The sequence below is a fragment of the Kogia breviceps genome, chromosome 16 (assembly GCF_026419965.1).
Source record: "Kogia breviceps isolate mKogBre1 chromosome 16, mKogBre1 haplotype 1, whole genome shotgun sequence".
NCBI classification, from domain to species: Eukaryota; Metazoa; Chordata; class Mammalia; order Artiodactyla; family Physeteridae; genus Kogia; species Kogia breviceps.
In genome coordinates this window covers 51,712,268-51,735,391 of record NC_081325.1, presented here as the reverse complement: position 1 = coordinate 51,735,391, position 23,124 = coordinate 51,712,268, and the positions used below count along the sequence as shown (strand labels likewise).

Sequence of the window (23,124 nt, the reverse complement as noted above, 5' to 3'; positions counted from 1 at the left end):
TCTGGTTATGTACAAGAAGGGTAAGTTGGAGGGTCTGCAGGTTTTAATTGCAAAGATAGATTTATTATCTATCTTTTCCTCATTGTTTATGACCATTTCTCAGCCTAAAAACTACATTTAACAGTGATTATAGTATTATAGTATATATCCAACAAGCAGAGATAAATATAAATATTACTGAAGTTATTGTTGCCCAATAGAATCTTTTCTTTGTAGGATTAAGACAGATTGTTACAAAGGTCTGTAATTTTATTCCTCTGCTAGGCAAAATTTTGATTTGGAATATTTAGTGATATTGTATATTTTAATACTTATATTTTAATACTTATTAAAATGACATGGTATTTGATACAGGAGATAAAACCTATTACTCATTTAACTATCATTACAGACTTTTTTAGGCATTCCTTTTTTAAACATAAAATGGAGTAAGTATTGAATATAAAATATATAGCACACGTGGTAATTCTGTTTTTATTAAACTTAGGTCATAAAACATCTGCTTAGAACTTGAAGATTGTTCTTTATAGTGTCTAATAAGCAATGTTGAGGAATTGATACAGTGAATATTTGCTGTTAGTTTGGCTTTGTTTACATAAAATCATTTCCTTTAAATGATATTTTAATGAGATTAATGTTATCTACTCTTATTTATGTTATATAAATGTATGAGGAAATTGCATATTAAATGTTTTGTAGAGAATAGGGTAAAATGTAAGTTCTGGGTCTTTATGACACATGGTAATTAAGTGATAATTCCTTTTGTATTAATAGTATGATTTGCTTAAGGTTAATTACTAGTGATACTTTTACTGTCTGTTTTTTGGGGTTTTTTTGAAATATTAGGTTGAATCATATGAAATGATCTACAAAAACCAGCAATTTCCTATGTTTCAACCAAACTATAGCAAATCCTTGTGATGACATTTTATTACTTGCCTAACGCTATATACCTTATTTTTTTCTTTCCCTCTATAAAAAGCTGTTCTTCTCTAGGTATAGTATATATTTCTGTATATCAGAAGTAAAAGAACATTGATGATGCACTGGTTACTCAACAAAACTTTGTGATAGCAGATATTCTTTTGCCTTTTATTTTAAAATGTATCATAGACCTTTAAAACAAACTCTAACCTTTTAAGAGTTTTAAAAAAACCTCCATTATTTAAATATTTATGGAAATTAGATTATTGTATCTGTACTTTAACAAGCTTTCCCGGCGATTCTGAGGGTGCTGAAGTGTGAGAACCGCTGCTCTAGGGCAGTGATGTTCAAAGTCTGTTACATGGGCCTTCTACATCAGAATCACCTGGGCCTCATGCTTCAGCATTTCTGCCTGAGGGTCCTCAATACAGATTTGAGTCACATGCACAGTGTTCTAGGGCTCTTGTTTGGCACCATGCTAGTGAGGTTTGTTAGTCTCATTTTGTTCTCATGAGGAACAGGAATGTCAAATAAATTTTGTACGCAGGCCTCTCACTGTTGTGGCCTCTCCCGTTGCGGAGCACAGGCTCTGGACGCACAGGCTCAGCAGCCATGGCTCACGGGCCCAGCTGCTCCGCGGCATGTGGGATCTTCCCGGACCAAGGCACAAACCCGTGTCCCCTGCATAGGCAGGCGGACTCTCAACCACTGTGCCACCAGGGAAGCCCTCAAATAAATTTTTAGTGTTCCAACTGCCACACATACATACTTGTCTTTTCTCCTCCCTGCCCCCCCCCCCCTGTTGGCTTCTGCTTGGTGTTTTTTAGATAACTAACAGTTAGCAGTCTGTTGGTAATTATGCTTATTAGTAATTGGCTTTACCTGTGTTGAAATTTCAGCCTTTCAGTATTAGATTAAGTTAAATTATTTTACTTGATTTATCTATCATCCTATTTACCAAGTTTGTGTTGTTTGTTTTAAAGTTGATCAAAATTTTAGGACCTAGTTCATGTATCAAAAGCCTTGCTCATCAACCTCAGGCCTGTTGATGTAGCTCAGCTGCTGTTTATGACACAAATTCTTCTGTTGCTGTTGAAACCCCCAAAAGTAGTGTGGTTACTACTTTTTGATAAAGTTGGAACTTTAATTTTTTTATGCTATCAGTCTTCCAGATAATACTTTCCTTACATATATATTCTTAGGTACCAATAGTATTCATTTACAGATTTTATTTCAGTGGTGTTTGTGATCATTTTTAGTTTGTTTTTTAGATTAGACAGAGCTTATTGATATATAAGTTCTCTGAGACTTGTATTAACTTTACAAGTGGAGTGCTTGTTCAGTGGGATTTTTTTTTTTTTTTTTTTTTTTTATTTATTTATTTTATTTTATTTATTTTTTTGGTGGTACGCGGGCCTCTCACTGCTGTGGCCTCTCCCATTGCGGAGCGCAGGCTCCGGACGCGCAGGCTCAGCGGCCATGGCTCACGGGCCCAGCCGTTCTGCGGCATGTGGGATCTTCCCGGACCGGGGCACGAACCCGCGTCCCCTGCATCGGCAGGCGGACTCTCAACCACTGCGCCACCAGGGAAGCCCCAGTGGGATTTTTAAGTAGAACTCTTTAAGTCATCAGGACTCCTGGGTGATTGTATCAATGTTCTTATCTTTATATTCCTTCTTAGCACTCTGTTTTAAGGAAAACTGAGCTCAAATAATGTTGCCTATTTTTCCTTCTTTCTTTTTCCCCTAAATGTCAAATCAAAATTCCGTGATTGTGAGGTGTCGATGGGGTGAGTTACGTCCTGGTTTGCCTGGGACAGTCGCATTTTATGCCTACTGTTCGGACGTATTTCTTACAGTGCCCCCTTTTGTTCTCGGTAGAGAGTCTCATTTGGATAATAAGTTATATAGTTAGCATAGCTGTATAGCATGGTGGTTGAAAATATGAGTTCTGAAGTTAGACTTTGGTTCATATCCTGGCTTCTTAAGTTTTACTTGGAGTATAACCACTCTGAACCTCAGTTTCCCTACCTTTAAAATGAAGATTACAACTGTACCTACGTTAAGTAGGGATGAGGTTTAAGTGACTTGCATGAAAATGCCTGACCTATACTAAGTCCTGGGTAAATGGTGATGATGACGATGGTGATGATGAGGATGCTAGTGGTGCTGGTGGGCTATTTAGTAAACTTCTGTTCTCTTTGGATTTGATTCTTTTCCAGCTGTGGCCTCTACTTGATTGCTTTTCTTGCAACGTTGGGAGGCTCATCACAAAATTTTAATTATTATTATTAAAACCCCCTATATCTTCTGTAGAATAAAATGATTCTATTTTGACAGAAAAAAATCAGTTTCCTATAGTCACAAATTAGAATGTATAAACAAGTTTATTATAGTCTCTCCAGTTTCAAAGTGATTGAGAAGTTATTGCTATTGATTTTTAAGCCTCAAAAACCATTAAGTTTTCTTGATTTGACATGTCAAATCCAGTATTAGCTGATCTTCCAGTACTACCTTAAAGTCTCCTTTTAAATTAAAATATTATATGAAGCACATGGAAAACATAAGTAAGAAAAATATATCAATGTAATTCTCATCCAAAGATAACCACTATAGAATTTTGGTATACTTTCTTAAAGGTTTTCTATGCATACTTTTTTGTTTAGACATTTTACATCATTTCATACTGTGATGTATATCGGTGTACTGTTTTTTCCCCTTAATAATTATATCATAAATTTTTTGTGCCTATTGCAATACCATATTGAACTAATACAGGAATTTAGGTTAAAGGTTTTCCACAAACCTATCCTTTAATTAAATTATTACTTTTATTTATTTCATTGGTATCTTCTAATTGAGTTTTATACATTTCCAGTTATATCACTGACTGAATCTTTTTTTTAATATATAAATTTATTTATTTATTTTTTTGGCTGTGTTGGGTCTTTGTTGCTGCACACAGGCTTTCACCAGTTGCGGCGAGCGGGAGCTACTCTTTGTTGCGGTGTGTAGGCTTCTCATTGCGGTGACTTTGCTTCTCTTGTTCAGAGCACGGCCTCTAGGCGCGCGGGCTCTAGAGCGCAGGCTCAGTAGTTGTGGTGCACGGGCTTAGTTGCTCCGTGGCATGTGGGATCTTCTCAGACTAGGGCTCAAACCCATGTCCCCTGCATTGGCAGGCGGATTCTTAACCACTGCTCCACCAGGAAGTCCCTCACTGACTGAATCTTATATTTCATATATTTGCTTAATGTTATAGTATGTACGTTTTAAAAATTTTTCTAGCAGTTTTTTCCTTGCCCTCCCATTCTCTTTTACCAAGCAAATGAGGTTTAGTCTAATAGGTATATTTCTGTATCTCACTCCATTAAAATACAATCATGTGCAGATATCTATACATATGTGAGCTTGTAGGCATATGTTTATTTACAGAAGGGATATTGTATTAAATATACAGTTGTTTGCAACACGTTTTTCCCATTTTACATTACAACATGAACACATACTAGTGAATATGGATCTATCACATTCTATTTAATAGCTACATAACATTTCATAATAGGTCTGTAGCACAGTTTATTCAGCCATTATTTTGTTGATGGTCATTAAGGTTATTTTCACGGTTTTGTGGATTTTGCTATAATAATATATTCTTAAACTTGTAGCCATATGTAGTGGAATTTTTGTTTATATAATAGAGCTTCCTAGAAATAGCATATTTGGGCCAGAGAGTGTGTATTTTGAATTTTAACAGATATTTCATATTTAAAAAAATGTTATAAGAATTTATCTTCCTAAGACTAACATATGAGAGTGGTGTTTTCCTATAGCACCACCTTTATTAGGTATTATTTTTAATTTTTGCAAAACGTTGGTGAACGATGTTATGTCCTTGCTAATTTAAATAGCACAGAAGTACTTTTTCTTTGTAAATCTTGTTTTAATGGCTGAATATTATTCCAGTGAGAAAATATACCATAGTTTTTTATTAACTGTTCTTCTTTTTGGATTGTTTTAATTTTCTGTTACAACTAATAAGGTTATAATAACACCTTTGAGCTGAAATCTTTTAAAAAATATTTCAGTTTTCCTTAGGACAGATTTCTGTTTGTATAATTACTGGGCCAAAGGATAATAATAATTTTTAGGTTCTTGAAATGTATCACCAATAACTTTCTGAAAGTAACTTCGTACTTTCCCACCCTCAAGTTTTGCCAGTTGCCCCTCCAGTGTGCTTAGTTTTGTCATAGCACACTGTCATAATTTCTTCTTGAGTTTTATATAAACTTTCCCTCAACCATTAGACTGTGAGCTTCTTGAATCAGAGATGGGGTCTTGTTTATCCAAGTGTTCCTAGAACCTTGCATGGTGCCTGAAGTTGGTCAGTAGTTAATATGTGCTTGTTGACTAACTGAAAGCATTTCATGGACTTCTCATCGCCTCTACAATGAGGTGTAATGATATCAAAATACATTATCTCTTTTGTATATTTATCTCCAAACTCATTTCCCACTACTTTCTGCCTCATAACCTTATACTCCATCCATTTCAGCTATGTGTGTGTGGTGTGTTTTTTTTCCCCCTCTCATCCCATTTATTAAAGAAACAGTAAGAAAAGATGCACTGCAGGAAAACACCAACTGTCCTTTCACATCAGGCTGAACGAAGCACAGTGATTTCTCCCCTTCATTCCCCCCACCCCCACCCCAATTCTCATAACCCCATCCACATCAGTTTAATGTTGAGGTTCTTTGACTGGGAGTACCAGTGGAGAGGGAGCGGGGTGAGCGGTGGAGCCTTGATCCTGGCCTCCTCCGAGTCAGTCCCAGGAGAAGGGAGCTGCAGGCCTGGTCCGGCAAGCAGACATTGTATTTGGTGGCTCTCTGAAGTGGTTGCACTTCCCTGTTTTGTGTTCCAGCCCCCAGGGGAAGGTATGGCGGTAGAGGGTGGCCAGGTCAGTGCTGCTGTAGCGTGGTCTGCTCGCCAGCGCAACATTTCTAGACAGCAGTGAGCCGATTCTCCAGTGGTGAGCAGGGGACCGCATATGAATTGGGACCTGCTGGCCAATGTCTCCCTGAGGAAACGTCCACAAGAACAATTCAAGGAACTAGTAAGAAACAAGGGGCAGAAAGCTGTGTGACAAAAGCACAGCAGGCTTCTGGAAGGCTGGGGATCATTCCCACCTGCCAAAGTCCATGTCCCACAGATAACATTTTACCTTCAGTCAAGAAAGGCGCGGGGTGGGGGGGGAAAGGCTCATTTGAACTTGAGCCCCAGCTATGTACTTCAGACTGTAGCTCCATATCTACCCTTTCACCCAAAACACAGCCCCTGCTCAGAGCCACAGTGTCTAGAAACCAAGGTGGTCCTGGTGAGAAAATGGTACCTAAGGGGGTAACATTCCATTTAGGTACATTGCAGCCATTAGAGCCCCTGGTCTGGGGAAAGCAGCTGGGTTTGTTCCAGGGAGGCTCCCCACTCTAGGAAATGGGACCAAAGTCTTGCTTGCAGGGCCATTCATCCTTGGGAAGGAAGCTGGGTTTAGACCCAGGGTCCCAGTTGGCCTTGCGAAGGAGCCGGGTTGATACCCACAGGGCCTGCTGGTGAAGAGCCTAGGGAGCTGACCTGGGGGAATTAACCTGACCAGGGCCTAATGGACCTTGGGAAGGTAGCTGGACTTGGACCCTGTAAACCAGTGGCCCTTGGGAAGTTAGCTGGGTTGGAGCCTAGTGGCCCAGAGGCTCTTGGGAAAATTGCCGGAGTTGAGCCCTGGAGGCCAGCAGACCTCTGGAAGTTAACTGGGTTTGAAGCCAGTGTGTTAGAAGACTGAGAGAAAGCAGCTGGGTTCAATCGCCCTGAACCTGTCCCCCTTAGAAAAGAATTAACATTTACTCCCATGGGGCCAGCGGGCCTTGAAAATGAGCTGAATTAGGGCCAATGGGGCCAGGAGCCCTCGATATGGGAGATGGATCTGGCCCTGGAAGGCCAGTTCCCCGAGAGCCAGGACCCGAGTTTGGGCCTGTGGGGCCAGGTGTGCTGGACGTGGAGGATGGGCTTGTGCCCACATTTCCAGAAGCTTGTGAGAAAGAAGCTGAATTTGCTCCTAAAAGACCAGCTGGTCCTAGAATGGGGGCAAGATCTGGGCTTTGAGGTCCAGCCATTCTTAAGACCAGATCCTGTGCCCAAGAGGCCACCCGCTCTGGTGTCCAAATTAGGGCTTTGGCCTAGGCTACCTGCCCTTGGATTAGGCCCAAGGCCTGGACCCAGGCCACTTGATCTTGGGTTGGGCCCAAGACCAGAGCCTGGAAACGTACCTGACCTTGGGGCAGGGTTTGTACCTACAAAGCCTGATCTCAGATTGGGACTTGGTCCGGGGCCCAGACCAATAGGTCTAGGATTGGGAGGACCATTCCCAGATGTCAACAGGACACCTGTTCTCAGGTTGGGTCCAGATCCAGGGCCCATGGGGCCACCACTTCTGGGGTCAAGACCTGTTCCCAGAACACCATCTGGCCTTGGGTTGGACATAGGACCTGGCCCTGGGAGACTCCCTAACCTTGGGTTAGACAGAGGCCCTGGGCCTGGAAGAGCCCCTGCTCCAGGATTTAGAGCTGACCCTAGGCTTGGGCCCAAGAGACCACCCGACCTTGGGAAAGAAACTGCACCTGTGCCAGTGGGATTTATCCCTCTTGGAAAAGAAGCCATGCTTGGGTCACGAGCACCAGCAGGGAAAGGTGCAGGATTTGAAGCCAGTGAACCTGATGAAGTTGGAAAAGGAGTTGGGTTCCTCGGAAATGGGGCTAAATTTTCACCAGGAGAAACTGTTGCCATAAGGAAGGGATCTGAATTCAAACCCAGTGGGTGGCCTATGTTTAAAGCAGGACCCCCTTGTGGTCCCAGGGAACTATCCATCTGTCCCTGAGGTGGCAGCGGAGCATGAGTCCAAGGAGTTGGCCTCTCTCTAGGAAAATCTAGGATTCTTTCATACTTTCTTGGGGACGTTGGTGATAATGGGCGTGGGGTGAGTTTTGAAAAGGATCTTGTTTTTGATGAGTGCTGTCACCAGGTACGGGGGTTCCATGCTCGCAGCCAAGATCATCACAGTCTTGCTCTCCCTGGTAGTGTGTTTAACAAGGATGGCAAAGGGTTTCTCCAGGTGGATGATGTTCCCATACAGGATATGATGCCCCACAATCAGCACAGGGATTCCCTCAGTGGTGCAGGTCTCCCAGGAGGTTTCCAGCTAACCCAGCGCTGTAGCGAGCCTCGATCTCCCCCTGTAGCTCCGTCAGCACCCATTCTGCCAGGCCTCCAGCCCCAGCATTGGAAATAACCATCTGCACCATGAGCTTTCCGTCTTTAAAAAGTAACTGAAAATAAGCTGCAATGGCCGCCGCTGAGCGCAGCACCGCACAGCCAATGAGTGACAACCAAAAGTCCTGCCACTGTTGCCATCGCCGCTGTGAGCACTCTTGTGTGTTTTTAATGACCATACAGTTATGTTGTTTATGTCTTCATGCTTTTATACATCCTATTCCTTTTACCTGGAATGCCCTCTCTTCTCTTCTTTCTCTCTTGGCAAACTTTTTCTCATTTTTTGAAATCTGTCTCTTTTTTTTGGCTGCGTTGGGTCATCGTTGCTGTGCGTGGGCTTTCTCTAGTTGTGGCGAGCGGGGGCTACTCTTCGTTGCGGTGCGCGGGCTTCTCATTGCGGTGGCTTCTCTTGTTGCAGAGGACAGGCTCTAGGCGCACAGGCTTCAGTAGTTCTGGCCTGCGGGCTCAGCAGTTGTGGCTCGCAGGCTCCAGAGCACAGGCTCAGTAGTTGTGGTGCACGGGCTTAATTGCTCCACGGCATGTGGGATCTTCCTGGACCCGGGCTCAAACCCATGTCCCCTGCATTGGCAGGCGGATTCTTAACCACTGCTCCACCAGGGAGGTCCCTCTTTGAAACCTCTTTGATTCACTTAAGTTGATTTGATCACTTTTCATCCTTCAGGATATGATGTGTACAGATTTACTTTATAGCATTTATTAGAACATGTTGCAATTCTTTGTTTTTATTCTGTCTTCCCTGGTGGACTGAATTTGAATGAGATCTGTGTCTTTGTCATTATATCTATGATGCCTAGCATCTGTTACATTAAAGATAATAAAAAATGTTTGGTGAATAAATGAATGACTTAACTATGTAAGAAAAATTATTTTAGTCCATGGGATACAAGAGTATTTTAGAACCTGGTAACTTGATATTATAAATGGTAACTTAAGTTGAGCTTGAGTGATGTACTTTCTATATGTGATTGCCAGTGGGCCTTCTGTATTTATGTATAGAAAGGACTCTGAAAAGATTGAATTTATGAGAGGCTAAATTACTCTGAATTTTATAGGTATAATATTTTTATGGAAAGAAATAATATCTCAGGCAGACCACAGAAATTAGAAAATGGTAATACAGCTTAATATTATTGTTATTTTAATATTTACAATTCTTTTGTATAGTTGGAAAGTGTCTTACACTTTTTAGAGTGATTTGTATTATCTGCTTTAGTAAATCAATTACAAAATAGGGCAAGTTGAAGAAATGACATGTGTTCATATTTGAAATGTATCTCATTTTATTATATTTTAAAGATGAAGCTTAGTTTATATAATCTTAGTTTGAAAATGATTGATACTGCATTACTGGAAAATAATATTTAATTCTTCTATTAACATTAAATTACCATATTACTACCTGTAGTAATCATAGAATATGTTATTGTTGGTTTTTCATAGAATTGATGCTGCTTGTGTGTTTTTCTATATATAGAGACATAATTTACATATATTTTTTTCTACCCTTTTTTTAATGTTTAAGGCAGGGTACTTTGGTATTTAATATGACATTTGTCAAATTTGATTACAGAGCAGTAGTTTCATTTTGTTGCATTTTAGAAAAACTAGTTATAGCTGAAGATCTATAGAGAATCACAGAAATTTAATTAAAAATGTTCAGTGCAGATATACTGTCAATTTCCTTTTCAAATACTGGTAACTTCTTAACTGTCAAATTTAGTGTTTTGAAATTTGTAAGCATTTTTGATATTGCTAAAACTCAAGGAAGCTGTGGTTCTGCTGTATAAGAAAAGAACTAAAATTTTAAGGTATAATTTAAAGTTTTCTTCTCAAGCTAAACAGTAATGGGGAAAACAGTTTTTAAATTTTATGGAAATTAATTTGGCTACAGATTTTTTTTCTTAAATACTGTATGAGTAGAAATGACTGTAATCTGTGTCAGTGTATATTTTTGTATATATGTATATGTACAAAGAGGAGCTTCAGAAAGAAATTATTTTATGAGAGAACCATTAATGTTCTAAAAATATTACTGGGTTTAGAGTCCCCTCTTCATCATCAATATGAAATTCAGCTTATCCTTGTGTCTGATTTTGTGTATGTGGTTAAAATCATAAAGTTATATTTATCTTTTTTAGAAAATCAAATCAAATACAGCTTATACAATTCTGTCTGTATAAAGCAGTGATTTTATATATATACATATACATGTATATATGTGTGTATGTTGTATGTATGTATGATGTGTGTATATAAATATGTATATCTCAGATCATAGTAATTTTTTGTTTTCGTTTCTGACCACCTTGTGTTTTCTTACCTCTATGACAGAATGTAGTTGTCAGTAACATCTTGGTTTTGTATCAAGATTGATGTGGATATTAAATCTTGAAGACCTTGTTAAAATTTAATCATTAATTTAAAACTTTGTTGGTGTTTGGTATTTTAAAAGGAAAGATATTTGTTTTTAATGAATGTGTGGTTTACCAAGTTTGAATATATATGATATTAAAAGATTTGTAAGATAATTTGATTTATTCTATTTGAACTCTCTGATTATCTATTTGAACTCTCTGATTATCTATTTGAGACTATTAGTAACTACCTAATAATTTTATAAGTATAAAAGATCAGAATTTTTACTTTATTTACTATGTTTAAGATAATAAAACTTGTGTGTAGAATGGTGAATAGGTTATGGTTGGGAGTGGGAGGTTAACCGGGGGGATTTGGGAGAAAAGTATCATGTCCAAAACTTTAATTTCCATGCCTTTTAGTTTGAATTATTTTTGTTCATTGTAGTGTTTTCATTTTGTGAGCTTTTCTATGCACATACAAAATGTTTCTCCTCAGGCCCCCTTGTATTTGCTGGTCCTATTTTTATGAACCATCGAGAACAGGCTCTAGCCAGACTCAGATCCCATCCAGCACAGCTAAAGCATAAACGGGACAAGCACAAAGGTATTTGGTCTTCCTTATCAACTAGGTGGGATACTTTCCCAATTTCTTCCACTTATTTGAATTTTGTCTCTGGGAAAATGCACAAACCTAATTCTTCTACTTTGCTTCTATCATTATTATATAGCCTGAGGAGAAAGAACATGCTGAAAGTGTACTGTTTGTCAATAACGGTCAATCTTATTTTATTGTATTTTTTTGGTTAGCTTTAATAAAAAGAAGACATTTTACAGTATATCTTTTTCTTTTCCATTTCTTTTCATATTTCCTAAAGTTAAGGGAAGGTGGAAAAAATAATTATTGCTTTCTATTTTATATACTTTATTATCTGCTCTTAGATCTCTGCCATCTGGCATTTTGCAGTCCTTTTCTCTTTTTTTAATTCTGTTTATTTGCTTTAGAATTAACAGAATTGCTAAATTCAGTGTATAATGTAATAATGAGTTGAATGCTACAGCGCTTCCATTGTTTTAATATACAAGTTTATATTCACAATACACATGATTTATTTGATATTTGATATATTCCTAAAGTAAGATTATTTTTCCTTAAACCACAGATTATGGGTCATCTAAGATCAGGAAAGAATTTAATGCAGAGAACTTATAAATTTATGTATAAATTCTGCCTTGAATCCTGGCATGGGAACCAAGCACTCTTTGAGTAGTACAACTTAGACCTACTATTTTCTTAAATGCCTGAAATAAACCCTGCAAAATAGAAGATTTTAAAACCACATATTCCATGCAAATTAATCTTACTAATGTTTTGTCTTTTTGGGGGGCTGCAAAACTGTTATAGACTACTTTTATTTTTAAACTTTCATATGCCATATATTATAATCAAGTTTATTTTTCTTTGCCTGTTTCAATCTATCAGTTTGTCACTCAAAGCAAAAATGCAAAACAAAACAGACAAAAACCCCTGTTTTTAGTAAAAATACCAATAGAGCACTACTCAAGGTATATTCTGCAGAAATAAAAATTGAGAGTATTTTAAGTCTAATGTGATTAACTGTACTAAAATTTGTGATTGCTTTATTTACTGGGTGCCCTAACAATGCCATTAATATTTAAATCTGAGAAATAATATTTGGGGTGTGCTATGTAAATTATTTTGGCTATTGCTAGAATCTCTGATCTCACATTTTCTACTATGCAAATATTAGAACAGATTTTATCAAGTGTCTTTTTCTTGCCAATTATATGAAAGTGGAGTTCTTCCAATACTTTACCAGAGGTTAACTATTCACATTTCAATAAACAGTTTTAAAACTTTTTCAGCTCCATGATAGTATCTTATAGACAGTCATCTTTGTTTTTTTCCAGAATTTTAAAATGAAATGCTAAAGAAAACCAAGGTTACAGATTTAAAACAGACTTTTTACGATGTCACACTGATTAGCTATAGAAATTACTCAACAGTAGCGAGCCTTACTTCCATCTTGTCTGCCACAGGGTAACCTCTTTGGAAGGACTTACTTTGTAGTATTACAGTATAAGGCCATTTTAAAAAAAATCATCAGATTGTATGGTTTTATAGAGTGGAATAGTTTCATCTCTTTACCACCAAAATGAATTTAAAGTGTAAGTAATACTTTACCAGATGGTGTCCCATTTTATCTAGAGAGTATTAACTTACCACTCACTGTACATCCACAGATTTGCTTTCCGTTCTTCCCTTTGCATTCGCTGTTCCTGTCATTTAATCCTCTTGCCAGTCACTGCTTTTACTCCTGCTGCATATAGTCATAGTCTTTTAATAAATTATTTTTCCTACGTACATTTTTTTTTCTCTTTTGTATTACCGTGTTTATCTTGCACTGACAGATTCACTGTATTAATTGCTGTGTTCTAGCTTACATTTAATTATGTTGGTGGTACACATTGTAGGGTAATAATGATTTAAATTTTCTAGACTATGACTTTTGTGTAGGGGTGTGTGGAGGGTAAGAACTGTGGATTTATTGTTAACAGGAGTGAGTTCTAAGATGGAAAGTTGGAAAGCTTCTGGCTGATTGGAAAGACTTCAGAGAAGGTCATGGAACCTATCCTATAGAGGCAAATTTTGACCAGAGGCAAAATAGTGTGTAAGACAGAATCAATTATGTATAACATATAATCCATATAACATATAGAATTTAAAGAATGTAACGTAGACTATATTTTAAACAGTTATCTGAATTAACATTTGTTTCAACTATTCAGTGCCTTACATAGAAAAAAAGATTTTAATGTACTATTCTTAGTTAGGAACATTTGAATTATTCTGGAGATAGTCTTGAAGTGACTGATGTGAAAATCTGAAGACACACTCAGAAACATTTGTGTGTATTTTACACCTGTTTTCTGTAAAGAAACAGTGTGGTATAATGGAAATACAGCCTTTTGAATTAGGCCTCAGTTTTAATCCTATTTTTCATATACTAGAACTATGTGGCCGTTCATAAATTTCTTAATCTCTTTGGTTTCAGTTTCCTTCTTTTAAAAATAGGAATGATAATTCCTAACTGAATATGTTGATATGAAGATTAAATTAAGATGTGTGTGTGTGTGTATGTATATACTTTGCAAATAAAAATTCTCCATGAATACTAGCTTGAATTTTTTGAATTGAATTCCTTGCATCCTCTTTTTGAATTATCTTAAAGGTAAAAAATTTGAGATTTGTTAAATGTGTAATTTATTTTTACAAAAGATTTAAGATGTCAGCCATTTGGTGGTGGTAAAATGTGTGAGCCTTATTTTTCATCAATTTCTATAACTGCTCTACCATTTATTACTTTGGGCTGGCTACTTAACCCCTCTAAAGCCTTAGTTTTCCCAACTTCAAAATGGAATAACAGTACCTTTATCATCGGATTATTATATTGATTAAGGAGAGCAACAATAGTGAATATTGACTGAACACTTTTCATACATTATTGCACTTATTTCTCATAAGTACCTTGTGAGGTAATATACCATTATTCCTATCTTATAGATGGGAAAACTAAAACTCAGAAAGATCCAATGTCCAGTTATCGTAAAACTAGAAAATAGTAGAGCCAGGATTCCAATCCAAGTCTCTTAGGCTCCAGTGCCCAAAAGCACTATCCACTGTGCTATTTAAATTTTCAGTGTTTAGCACAGAGGTGTTTAGCAAATTGTAATTACTACTGCTTTGCTGTTTTACTTTAGTGATTTCATTCAAAGTACTCACTGTGTTCTGTGATACATTCAGTGATATGCATGCTTATAAGATTACCCAAAAAGTATAGATTTAAAATAAAAATTAAAAGAGTCCTTTAGATGCTGAATCCTCTTTTCTCTGTGTATGTACACAAATATGCATAAATAATGTATATATACATACAATAGTTACATATCTGTCAAAAGTTTATAGCTATCACAGTTTCAATATCATATGATACATGCATGAACATACTCATATTAGGGAAAATACAGATATACCTAAATGGCCAATTATAAGAATATTTAGGCCTAACTTTCCTAAAAATGTGAGATTAATTTTATTGCTGCTCATTGACATTTTACTGAGTAGTGAGCTTGAGGAGAATTTATCTTGCTGAATTTCACTTGCTAGTTCTTCAATTTACACTAGATTCTTGACTATTTATTAGGTATCTTTTTTCTTTGATAAACTTTTATAAATTTCTGAATTATTAGAATTGTACTTAATTTTTTGAACTGACATAAAATTCCAGGCACAGTTGTATATTTAAAAAATTCTTTCACTGCTGCAACTAGTGATCAAGAACCTTATCCCTGTTTTTTTCTTATAATAACAATATTTTTACCATCTATAATAATTGAAAAATTATTTTATAGAGATAAAGGTTTGTTTAGATGCACTTGAACAAAATGTTTCTAGTATTATTTTTTACCTCTAAATAATAGCTAGTACTCTTTTAATCACTATGATTTTAATCAGTAAATTACTAGGCTTTTTTTTCCTCCTTCCCTGGTGCCTTGTCTCTATTGTGGGCTTTGTATCTGTATTTAATCTCTGATTTGAGGGAGAGGGCAGAATGCCAGATTCAAAGGTAAAAGCTTTAATTAGGCATCAATACATTTATATAAGCTGAAATTAAGGTGTTGCATTGAATTTAGTTATGTCTGGCACAATCAAGTGAACACAATTTGTTTTCTATATTAAATCAGATTTGGTTTTAATAATTAGATATTTTTACCAATTGAGATAAAGCTGTAAAACTTTTATATATCTGTCATCTTATTTAAATAGTCTTTGGAAGATACTTATTCCTTTATGGGTAGGCCCTTGTTTATACTTAACCATTTCACTGCCTTTCCAAGATGAGGAGTCTTTGAACTAAGAGTATATTGCATTTTGGATGGAGTAAAACTAAATGTTGTGATTTTTTTTTTTTTTTAGCCCATCCATTCTTGCAGATTTAATTTGGCAAACCCACATTAAATAATTTAGCAAAAGAAGAATCATATTATTTTTCCTTTTATAGTAAAACCTCTCACTAATTCAAAACTTATGGTACTTCAGATACAGTATTTGTGATCTTTTTTGAGTAAAAAATTCAAAATAACTTCTTCCTCTGAATTTTCAGGGTCATACTTATAAGGGGAAACCTGTCTAAAATCACTAGCTTTTCAAACCAAGGGCTCAAGAAATGAAGGATTCCTTCAACGTGCCTTCAGCCTCTGGGTCCAGCAATTAATTCTTGTATGTTAAAGGACTTTTATGTTTATGGTACATTTTTATGTAATATAGGCCTATTTTGAATTATAATGTAGGTAACCACATTTTATTTATTGTATCAATAGCATTTAGTTTAATCTATAATCTGTACTGCTTGAAGGTAATAAAACTGAACTTTTACTTAAACATTCTATAATTATGACCTTTTCACTAAGTTATATAGGCCAACCCATTCTGTGTTATTCCAAATTAGTGAGGTTTTACTGTCCTAATGTTGTAAAGAGTTTAAAACTTTTTGAAATGCTAGAGTCATTTAGTTATAGAAATAGAACTCATAATTTAGGCCAATTTTGTCTTACCTGGTTAGTACTAAAGGTTAGAAATATTAGATAGAAAAAGAAAGGATAATGTGAACATGAAATGATTTGATGTTATTCTGCTTAGTATTCTAAAATGGGTAATGAAAATACAGAATTCTTTTAAAACGTGTGTCTGTAGATTCACATGTGTATCTGCATATTATACACACTTGTTTAGATTTACTATATCACAAAGCAATTAGCTTAGACTAGTTGACGTGAAATTCCATCCAGATTTACATTTATTCCATGTGTAAGGAATTTGAATCTTGATGACATAGAGGTCGTATTTTAGTTGATGTATAGTATTAGACTAGGAAAAGTAAGTTGCCTTTCTTACTTACACATTCCAAAGTAAAGTTGTTAAATTCTGGAATGTGTTTTTAAAATTTTATGGTTAAAATGCCAGAATATTCAAAGTCAAATGTAGAAACCAGGGTTGGAGGGAGGGCCTTAAAGCAAGCTTATGGTAGGAAATTATAAAAAGAAGGGAGGAGGAAAGAAGGAATAAAAGCAGAGGGTTTGGTTCAGAGTTGTGTTTGGGGGCCAGAGGAAGACCGCAGAGCAGACTGGCTGAGGGTCAAGGTGGGACAGACAAAATGAACGACAGGAAACCGTTGAACTGCAATACATTGGGTAAAGCTATTTGGTCTTTAGAAATTTTTTAAAGTTCAGTTGAGATTAGCAATACTGGCCGACAGAGTAGCCTTTCTAGATGTGTTTGGGAAATCTAAGTCATTTGCGAGTCAGCTAGAAATTTTTTTTAAACGGCTAGCACTAACAATATCACTAAGTTTAAAACAATTGTTATGACTTTGCATGCAGTTATTTTTATGTAAACTAAATTTTCCCATATAAACTATTACATTTAGAATTTTTTTATTTCTATAACTTAATGACCCATTTACATTACATAACTGATTAGATTAATAGGCTTTATCTGTCACCAGATCTTATCTGTTTTTACTGATTTAGTGATATTTGCAAACAGAAGTATATAGTATATCATTTCAAAATTGCTTCTTTGCAGGTAGATTCTTTTTTTTTTTTTTTTTTTTTTTTGCAGGTAGATTCTTGATCTATCACTTCTAACAGCTACAGATTCTTCTTGCTTGTTCCTTTTAACATTTTCTCTTGTTTTTCCATAGTAAACTGATTTTAAATTTTATTTTGAAGATGAATAATAGCTTAATTACAAATTATAACACTTACAGATGGAAGTGGAGAACGAGGAGAAAAGGATGCAAGCAAAATCACAACATATCCTCCAGGCTCTGTGCGATTTGACTGTGAGCTCCGGGCAGTACAAGTCAGCTGTGGATTTCACCATTCAGGTAGCGGCTGGAACTTTAGGGTATAACTGCATTTTTATAATTGTGCTAAATAGCCTATTTGTTTAGTTTTGACAAATGTAGTCTGTTAACTGTGTTTAAAAGCTATAGTGTGACAGTATCTCTCAAATCTATGAAAGCATATTTATTACAGAATTTCTTTTAAGCTATAAAATGATTGTCTAGAGATCTGACTTTTTTTTTAACATCTTTATTGGAGTATAATAGCTTTACAATGTTATGTTAGTTTCTGCTATATAACAAAGTGAGTCAGCTATATGTATACATATATCCCCATACCTCCTCCCTCTTGTGTCTCCCTCCCAACCTCCCTATCCGACCCCTCTAGGTGATCACAAAGCACCGAGCTGATCTCCCTGTGCTATGCTGCTGCTTCCCACTAGCTATCGATTTTACATTTGGTAGTGTATACATGTCCATGCCACTCTCTCACTTCGTCCCAGCTTACCCTTCCCCCTCCCCGTGTCCTCAAGTCCATTCTCTACATCTGCAGCTTTATTCCTGTCCTGCCCCTAGGTTCATCAGAACCATTCTTTTTTTTTTTTTTTTTAGATTCCATATATATGTGTTAGCATACAGTATTTGTTTTTCCCTTTCTGACTTACTTCACTCTGTATGACAGACTCTAGGTCCATCCACCTCATTACAAATAGTTCAGTTTCGTTTCTTTTTATGGCTGAGTAATATTCCATTGTATATATGTGCCACATCCTCTTTATCCATTCATCTGTCGATGGACACTTAGGTTGCTTCCATGTCCTGGCTATTGTAAATAGTGGTGCAATGAACATTGTGGTATATGTAGAGATCTGACTTCTAATCTATCTTCTGATGGACTTATTTTATAATTCAGTTCATGAAATTCCTGAAGATAAAATAATCCCCGAAATCCCTTTGAACTCGACAATTCTGTGATTTTTATAATCTGGTCACAAACTTTGTTACTGTTCAGTGAGAGATGTGCATCAACAAATTTCTATATTTTTTTAAAAAGTAGAAATTTCAATTCCTAGTAAATAATTGATATTTGGATTATATAGCTTAGGTTGTACTCTTCAACCTAAACATAAAAAAATGTTACATTCTTTCTTCTGATACTCAATATATTTCCTTATTTGATAAGGCATTGACAAGTACTAAAATTGTGACAGACATATTGATGTTGTACGTAACTGTGCAGAGCTCAAACCCATCTACCTATATAATTATCCTAGATGTGAGAGAACATTTTGTATGTAGTTACTCATTATAAAAAGACTTTGCAGTTGACCCAAACCAATGTTTTATTAAATATTAATGTTATTAAATGGCATTTATAAGAATTTTAAAGTGTATATTATAAAAACATTATACGTTTTTATAACCTACAAAAATATTTTACAGAATTGAAATTATATTTATTTCTCATTAAATATAAATTTGTTGATGCTTCAATTGCCTATTTTTAATGGCTCTACAAATTTTAAACAGTGAAAATTGCACTGCCTTCAGTATAGTTGTGATAGAAATATGAAATGCATACAATGAAAAAATAAAGCTCTGGATTTTGGTTTCAGTGGTTTTAATGGAGAATGGCGATGTCTACACATTTGGGTACGGGCAGCATGGGCAGCTCGGACATGGAGATGTCAATTCCAGGTACTTTAACTTTTTGTGTGAAGATGCTGAGTGTTTGTTTTTTTTTTTCTCTTTCTTTCTTCCTTCCTTCCTTTGCTTTTTTCTTTCTAAATATATATTTCTACACTTGAAAAAGTATTTATACCACTGTTTTGCAAACTGTGGCCCATAAATTATTGGTTATTCTTGATTGTGTGGTTGAGTGCTTTTGTGGGGATAGATGATTTTGTAGTTTCGGGAGAAAAATTGATTTACATTTCATACATTTAAAATGTAAGGGTGATTATGATTATCATGAAATCTTACTGCAGTCTTAAGAATTAATATCTTTTTAAAGGCTGTTCATGGCAATGGATAAGACAGTGACTATCCCCAAATGGCATTTTAACAAATCAGCAATAGATTTATTCATATTCCTTGATGTTATCGTTTTTAAATTTTGGTCTAATATTAACATGAAGTCACTGAAGCTTTTCCATAATTTTGAAACAAAATCTAATGGTCACTCAGAGAAACTGTTTTGACTTATCCAGAAGAGTGAAGAACTAATTGCAATAGAGACTACTAGACATTTTTTAATATCCATTCTTCCCTACTTCATTTGGTAATAGAGTTTTAGTTGGTGACATGACCATGAAGCTAAAGACTTCATTTTCCCACCTCCATTGCAGCAAGATATGGCTGAGTAAACTAAAGTGATGTGTGCAGCTTTGGGATCATGCTGTTAAAGGGAAGGGGGTTACCCTTCCATTTCTCCCTCTTCCCTCCCAGCTGCTGCCTGGAGTCCATGCCTGGCGGCAGGAGCTGGAAAAGTCATCATAGCAATCATAAGTTGGAAACTATGTATTGAGAATGGCAGAGCCACAAGATAGAAATAGTCTGGGTCCCCGACACCATGGGACTGCCACATCAGCTCCTTATAATTGGGTGCTTACCTGAAAGAGAAATAAACTTCTGTCTTGTTTAATTCCCTGTTACTTTGCTTTCATTACAGCAGCTGATTCCACTTCTGCTTAATACAGTGAGAGTGCTTTTGGTCAAAAGTATAGAAAATCCATCTTTGTTAGCTCAGGTCTTCCGAGAAGAAAATGCTAAGATAGGATTAGATGTGCAGAGGGTTTATTGGTAGAAAACTACTGTGAAAGATAAAAGGGAGAAGAGCAGGAATAGGCCCGATGTAGATCTGACCCCTGTGAAAGGAAAGAAGGAAGAAGAATGGGGTAGGAAGAGTTAGGTTACAGTGCAGTTCTGACTGAGTTTTAGCCAGGCCTGTGGGGTGTCCTCAAGCCAAGGTTGCCTTTGGAAGAGTCCCAAATTGGGCAGGCTGGGCCAGCATGCATACCTTCACAGTGCTCAGTCACAGGCTGGTAGCTTCCCAGGGGAAGAATGGCCTCGTGGACCCAAAGGAACAGCATCTGAGGCTGTTAGTCATTTATGTTCCCTGCAGCAGGTGGTTTTCAAGATCTGAGTGGTCCACGTGTGCAGCTGCCCCACCACTGAAACCAGGTTTATTTATAAGTCTGGGGATGCATAGGGCAGCTTCAGGCTAGACTTGTCTCACCAATTCAGTTTGCCACAGAACCTCCTGTCTTTTTGTCTCTCTACTCTTGCCTGATTCTTCCTGTGGTCACAAGATACCTGCCAGAAGCAATTGGAACTGTATGGTTTCTCGTTCACATACAGTGAATCACTCCAGTCATTAAATAAAATCCATAATTTTCACTTTATTCTGAAATCACTTCATTACTGTGGCAGGGATGATGCCATTTGTGTGGTAAAACGAGTGGTTCTTAATCCTGCCTGCACAGTAGAATTACTTGGGGAACTTCAAAAATGCCCTGCCTGGACCCTAAATCTAGACTTTTTACGAGGTTGTGTTGGGAGATGGTCATTGGGGATGGGAGGTGGAGGCAGCAAGGGTTGGATAGGAGGCCAGCATCAGTGCTTTCCTAAAAGCTCTCCACAGTCTGCTGTGCATCTGGCATTAAGAAACGCCATTCATCCCTAAAAGGCAGGGTCAGGTCCATTTGCAGTGCACAGAAAATGAGGATGAAAGGCATGTCCTTAGTTACTTCGATGACTGTTAGTGATGAAAAGAGATGATTTGAGATACCATTGAGTTGAACTTCTCACTAAAAACACAAATGCAACATATGTTTGACACTTGTTAAGACGTTTATAAAACTATCACAACCTTAAGGACAAATACTGTGCCTGGAAAGAGAGCAAAAGGTCTTTGACAGATTACTGTGTCAGATGTCACCAGGTATGGCATTTGTATATGGGACATTGGAAATTTCAGAATATCAGTGGCTTTGCAGGGTTGAGCAATTACTGTCACAGCTGTTAGAAGGCAGCAGGTACTTTGCGTCGCAGTTGAACAACATCACTCACATGCAGAGACTGAGAGAGGCCTTGTAATATGCATGGAGAAGAATTTGGAAACTTTTTGTTCTGTTTCTCACGGAAGACGCGTGACACAGAAGAGAATTTATTATCATCATCATCATCATTATTGCTGTTGCTATTTAGCTGGAGATTATTTTGTGAGTCATGACATAGCCTGGGAAAGGCGCATTACAGTTAGACATGACAGAGCATCAGTCATGTGTGCCGCAAGGGGGCCACTTTCTCACAAATCAGACTCTGTACATGTATATCATTCCACAGAAAAAATTTAGCAAATGTATGTGTTTCCTGGTCTTGACTGAGTGGGAGGGAGATAGTGGAAATCATATCTATAATCAAATCACAGCCCTAAGGTGCCTGCAGAGTGTGAGGAATGAACAGCGTAAGCACAAGTCCTGCCACCCCACGTTGAGGTGTAACAGCTGTAGAACGGGAAGGATCTCGAGTCAGCTCTTAAAATGAAGAGGCTACCTAAAAACATTGCCTCCTGGTCCTGATTATCAACCAGGGAGCACCATACCTTGACTTGCAGTGACTTGCTTAGGTGAGAGTATCATGGCAATATGCTAAGTATTTTTTTTTTTTTTTTTTTTTTTTTTTTTTTTGCGGTATGCGGGCCTCTCACTGTTGTGGCCTCTCCCGTTGCGGAGCACAGGCTCCGGACGCGCAGGCCTAGCGGCCATGGCTCACGGGCTTAGTTGCTCCGCGGCATGTGGGATCTTCCCGGACCAGGGCACGAACCCGTGTCTCCTGCATCGGCAGGCGGATTCTCAACCACTGCGCCACCAGGGAAGCCCGCTAAGTATTTTTAATAGTTTCGAATATATCTTCATGAAGTAGGATAGCTTTCAATGTTGAAAATTAAATAATTAGGGTTTTTTAAAGAGATTAAACTCTGGTGGGATTTCTTTTAACTGCCCAAAGTTGTTCTTTTCCAACATGTGAATTTTCCACTCCTGGTTCCATTGATTGAGTTGTAACTGGAAGACTGATTCCATGGGGGTGGGGAGCAGCAGGCTGGGTAATGCAGTGAAGTAACGCCTACACACTGTGCCTAGTGGATTAAACGAAAACCAGCCAGAACCGTCTGTGCTCTAAATGCTCCAGTTACCCTGTTTGTCTGGATCTATCTGGGCCTTGGAAGGCAGGAGTTAGGAACTGTTATGAATTCCAAAAGGAATTGACCATGTGTATGGAGGAACAACCCCTGGAGGAACAAAGCCTCAATAGCGTACATAGTAACTAACTACCATGCAGCAAAACATTTACAGATATTAGTTGAGATAAAGTTGGAAGGTATTTTTTTTTAAGTTCCTAGTAATCAAGCACTTTTAACTGAAATTTATTGTATAGCACACATTAATAATGTGTGATTAATGTAAGATAAATATTGTAGTGTGCGTGTGCTAAAGGTAGAAACGTGTTATTGGTATTCTCTTTATTTAATGTGTTGTCTTGCCAGGATGACTGAGTCTGATTATATCACTTGGTGCCCAT

General features: G+C 37.0%; 1 protein-coding gene and 2 pseudogenes across 15 annotated transcripts in view; 1 reads left to right on the top strand and 2 right to left on the bottom strand.

Moving 5' to 3' along the window:
- The window catches only part of MYCBP2 (MYC binding protein 2), a 266,407-nt gene that overhangs the window by 79,288 nt on the left and 163,995 nt on the right, over positions 1 to 23,124 (top strand). For 14 of the 15 annotated variants that reach the window (XM_067016846.1, XM_067016845.1, XM_067016844.1 and 11 more), the window contains exons 18-20: positions 11,112 to 11,219; positions 17,464 to 17,583; positions 19,158 to 19,239. In XM_067016846.1, the coding sequence (XP_066872947.1) occupies positions 11,112 to 11,219; positions 17,464 to 17,583; positions 19,158 to 19,239 (310 nt within the window). The remainder of the gene's footprint in view (positions 1 to 11,111; positions 11,220 to 17,463; positions 17,584 to 19,157; positions 19,240 to 23,124) is intronic. The other variant, XM_067016840.1, reaches the window with a different exon arrangement.
- On the bottom strand, positions 6,310 to 7,886 carry LOC136792767 (decreased expression in renal and prostate cancer protein pseudogene; annotated as a pseudogene).
- LOC136792768 (chromosome transmission fidelity protein 8 homolog pseudogene) lies at positions 7,904 to 8,272 on the bottom strand (annotated as a pseudogene).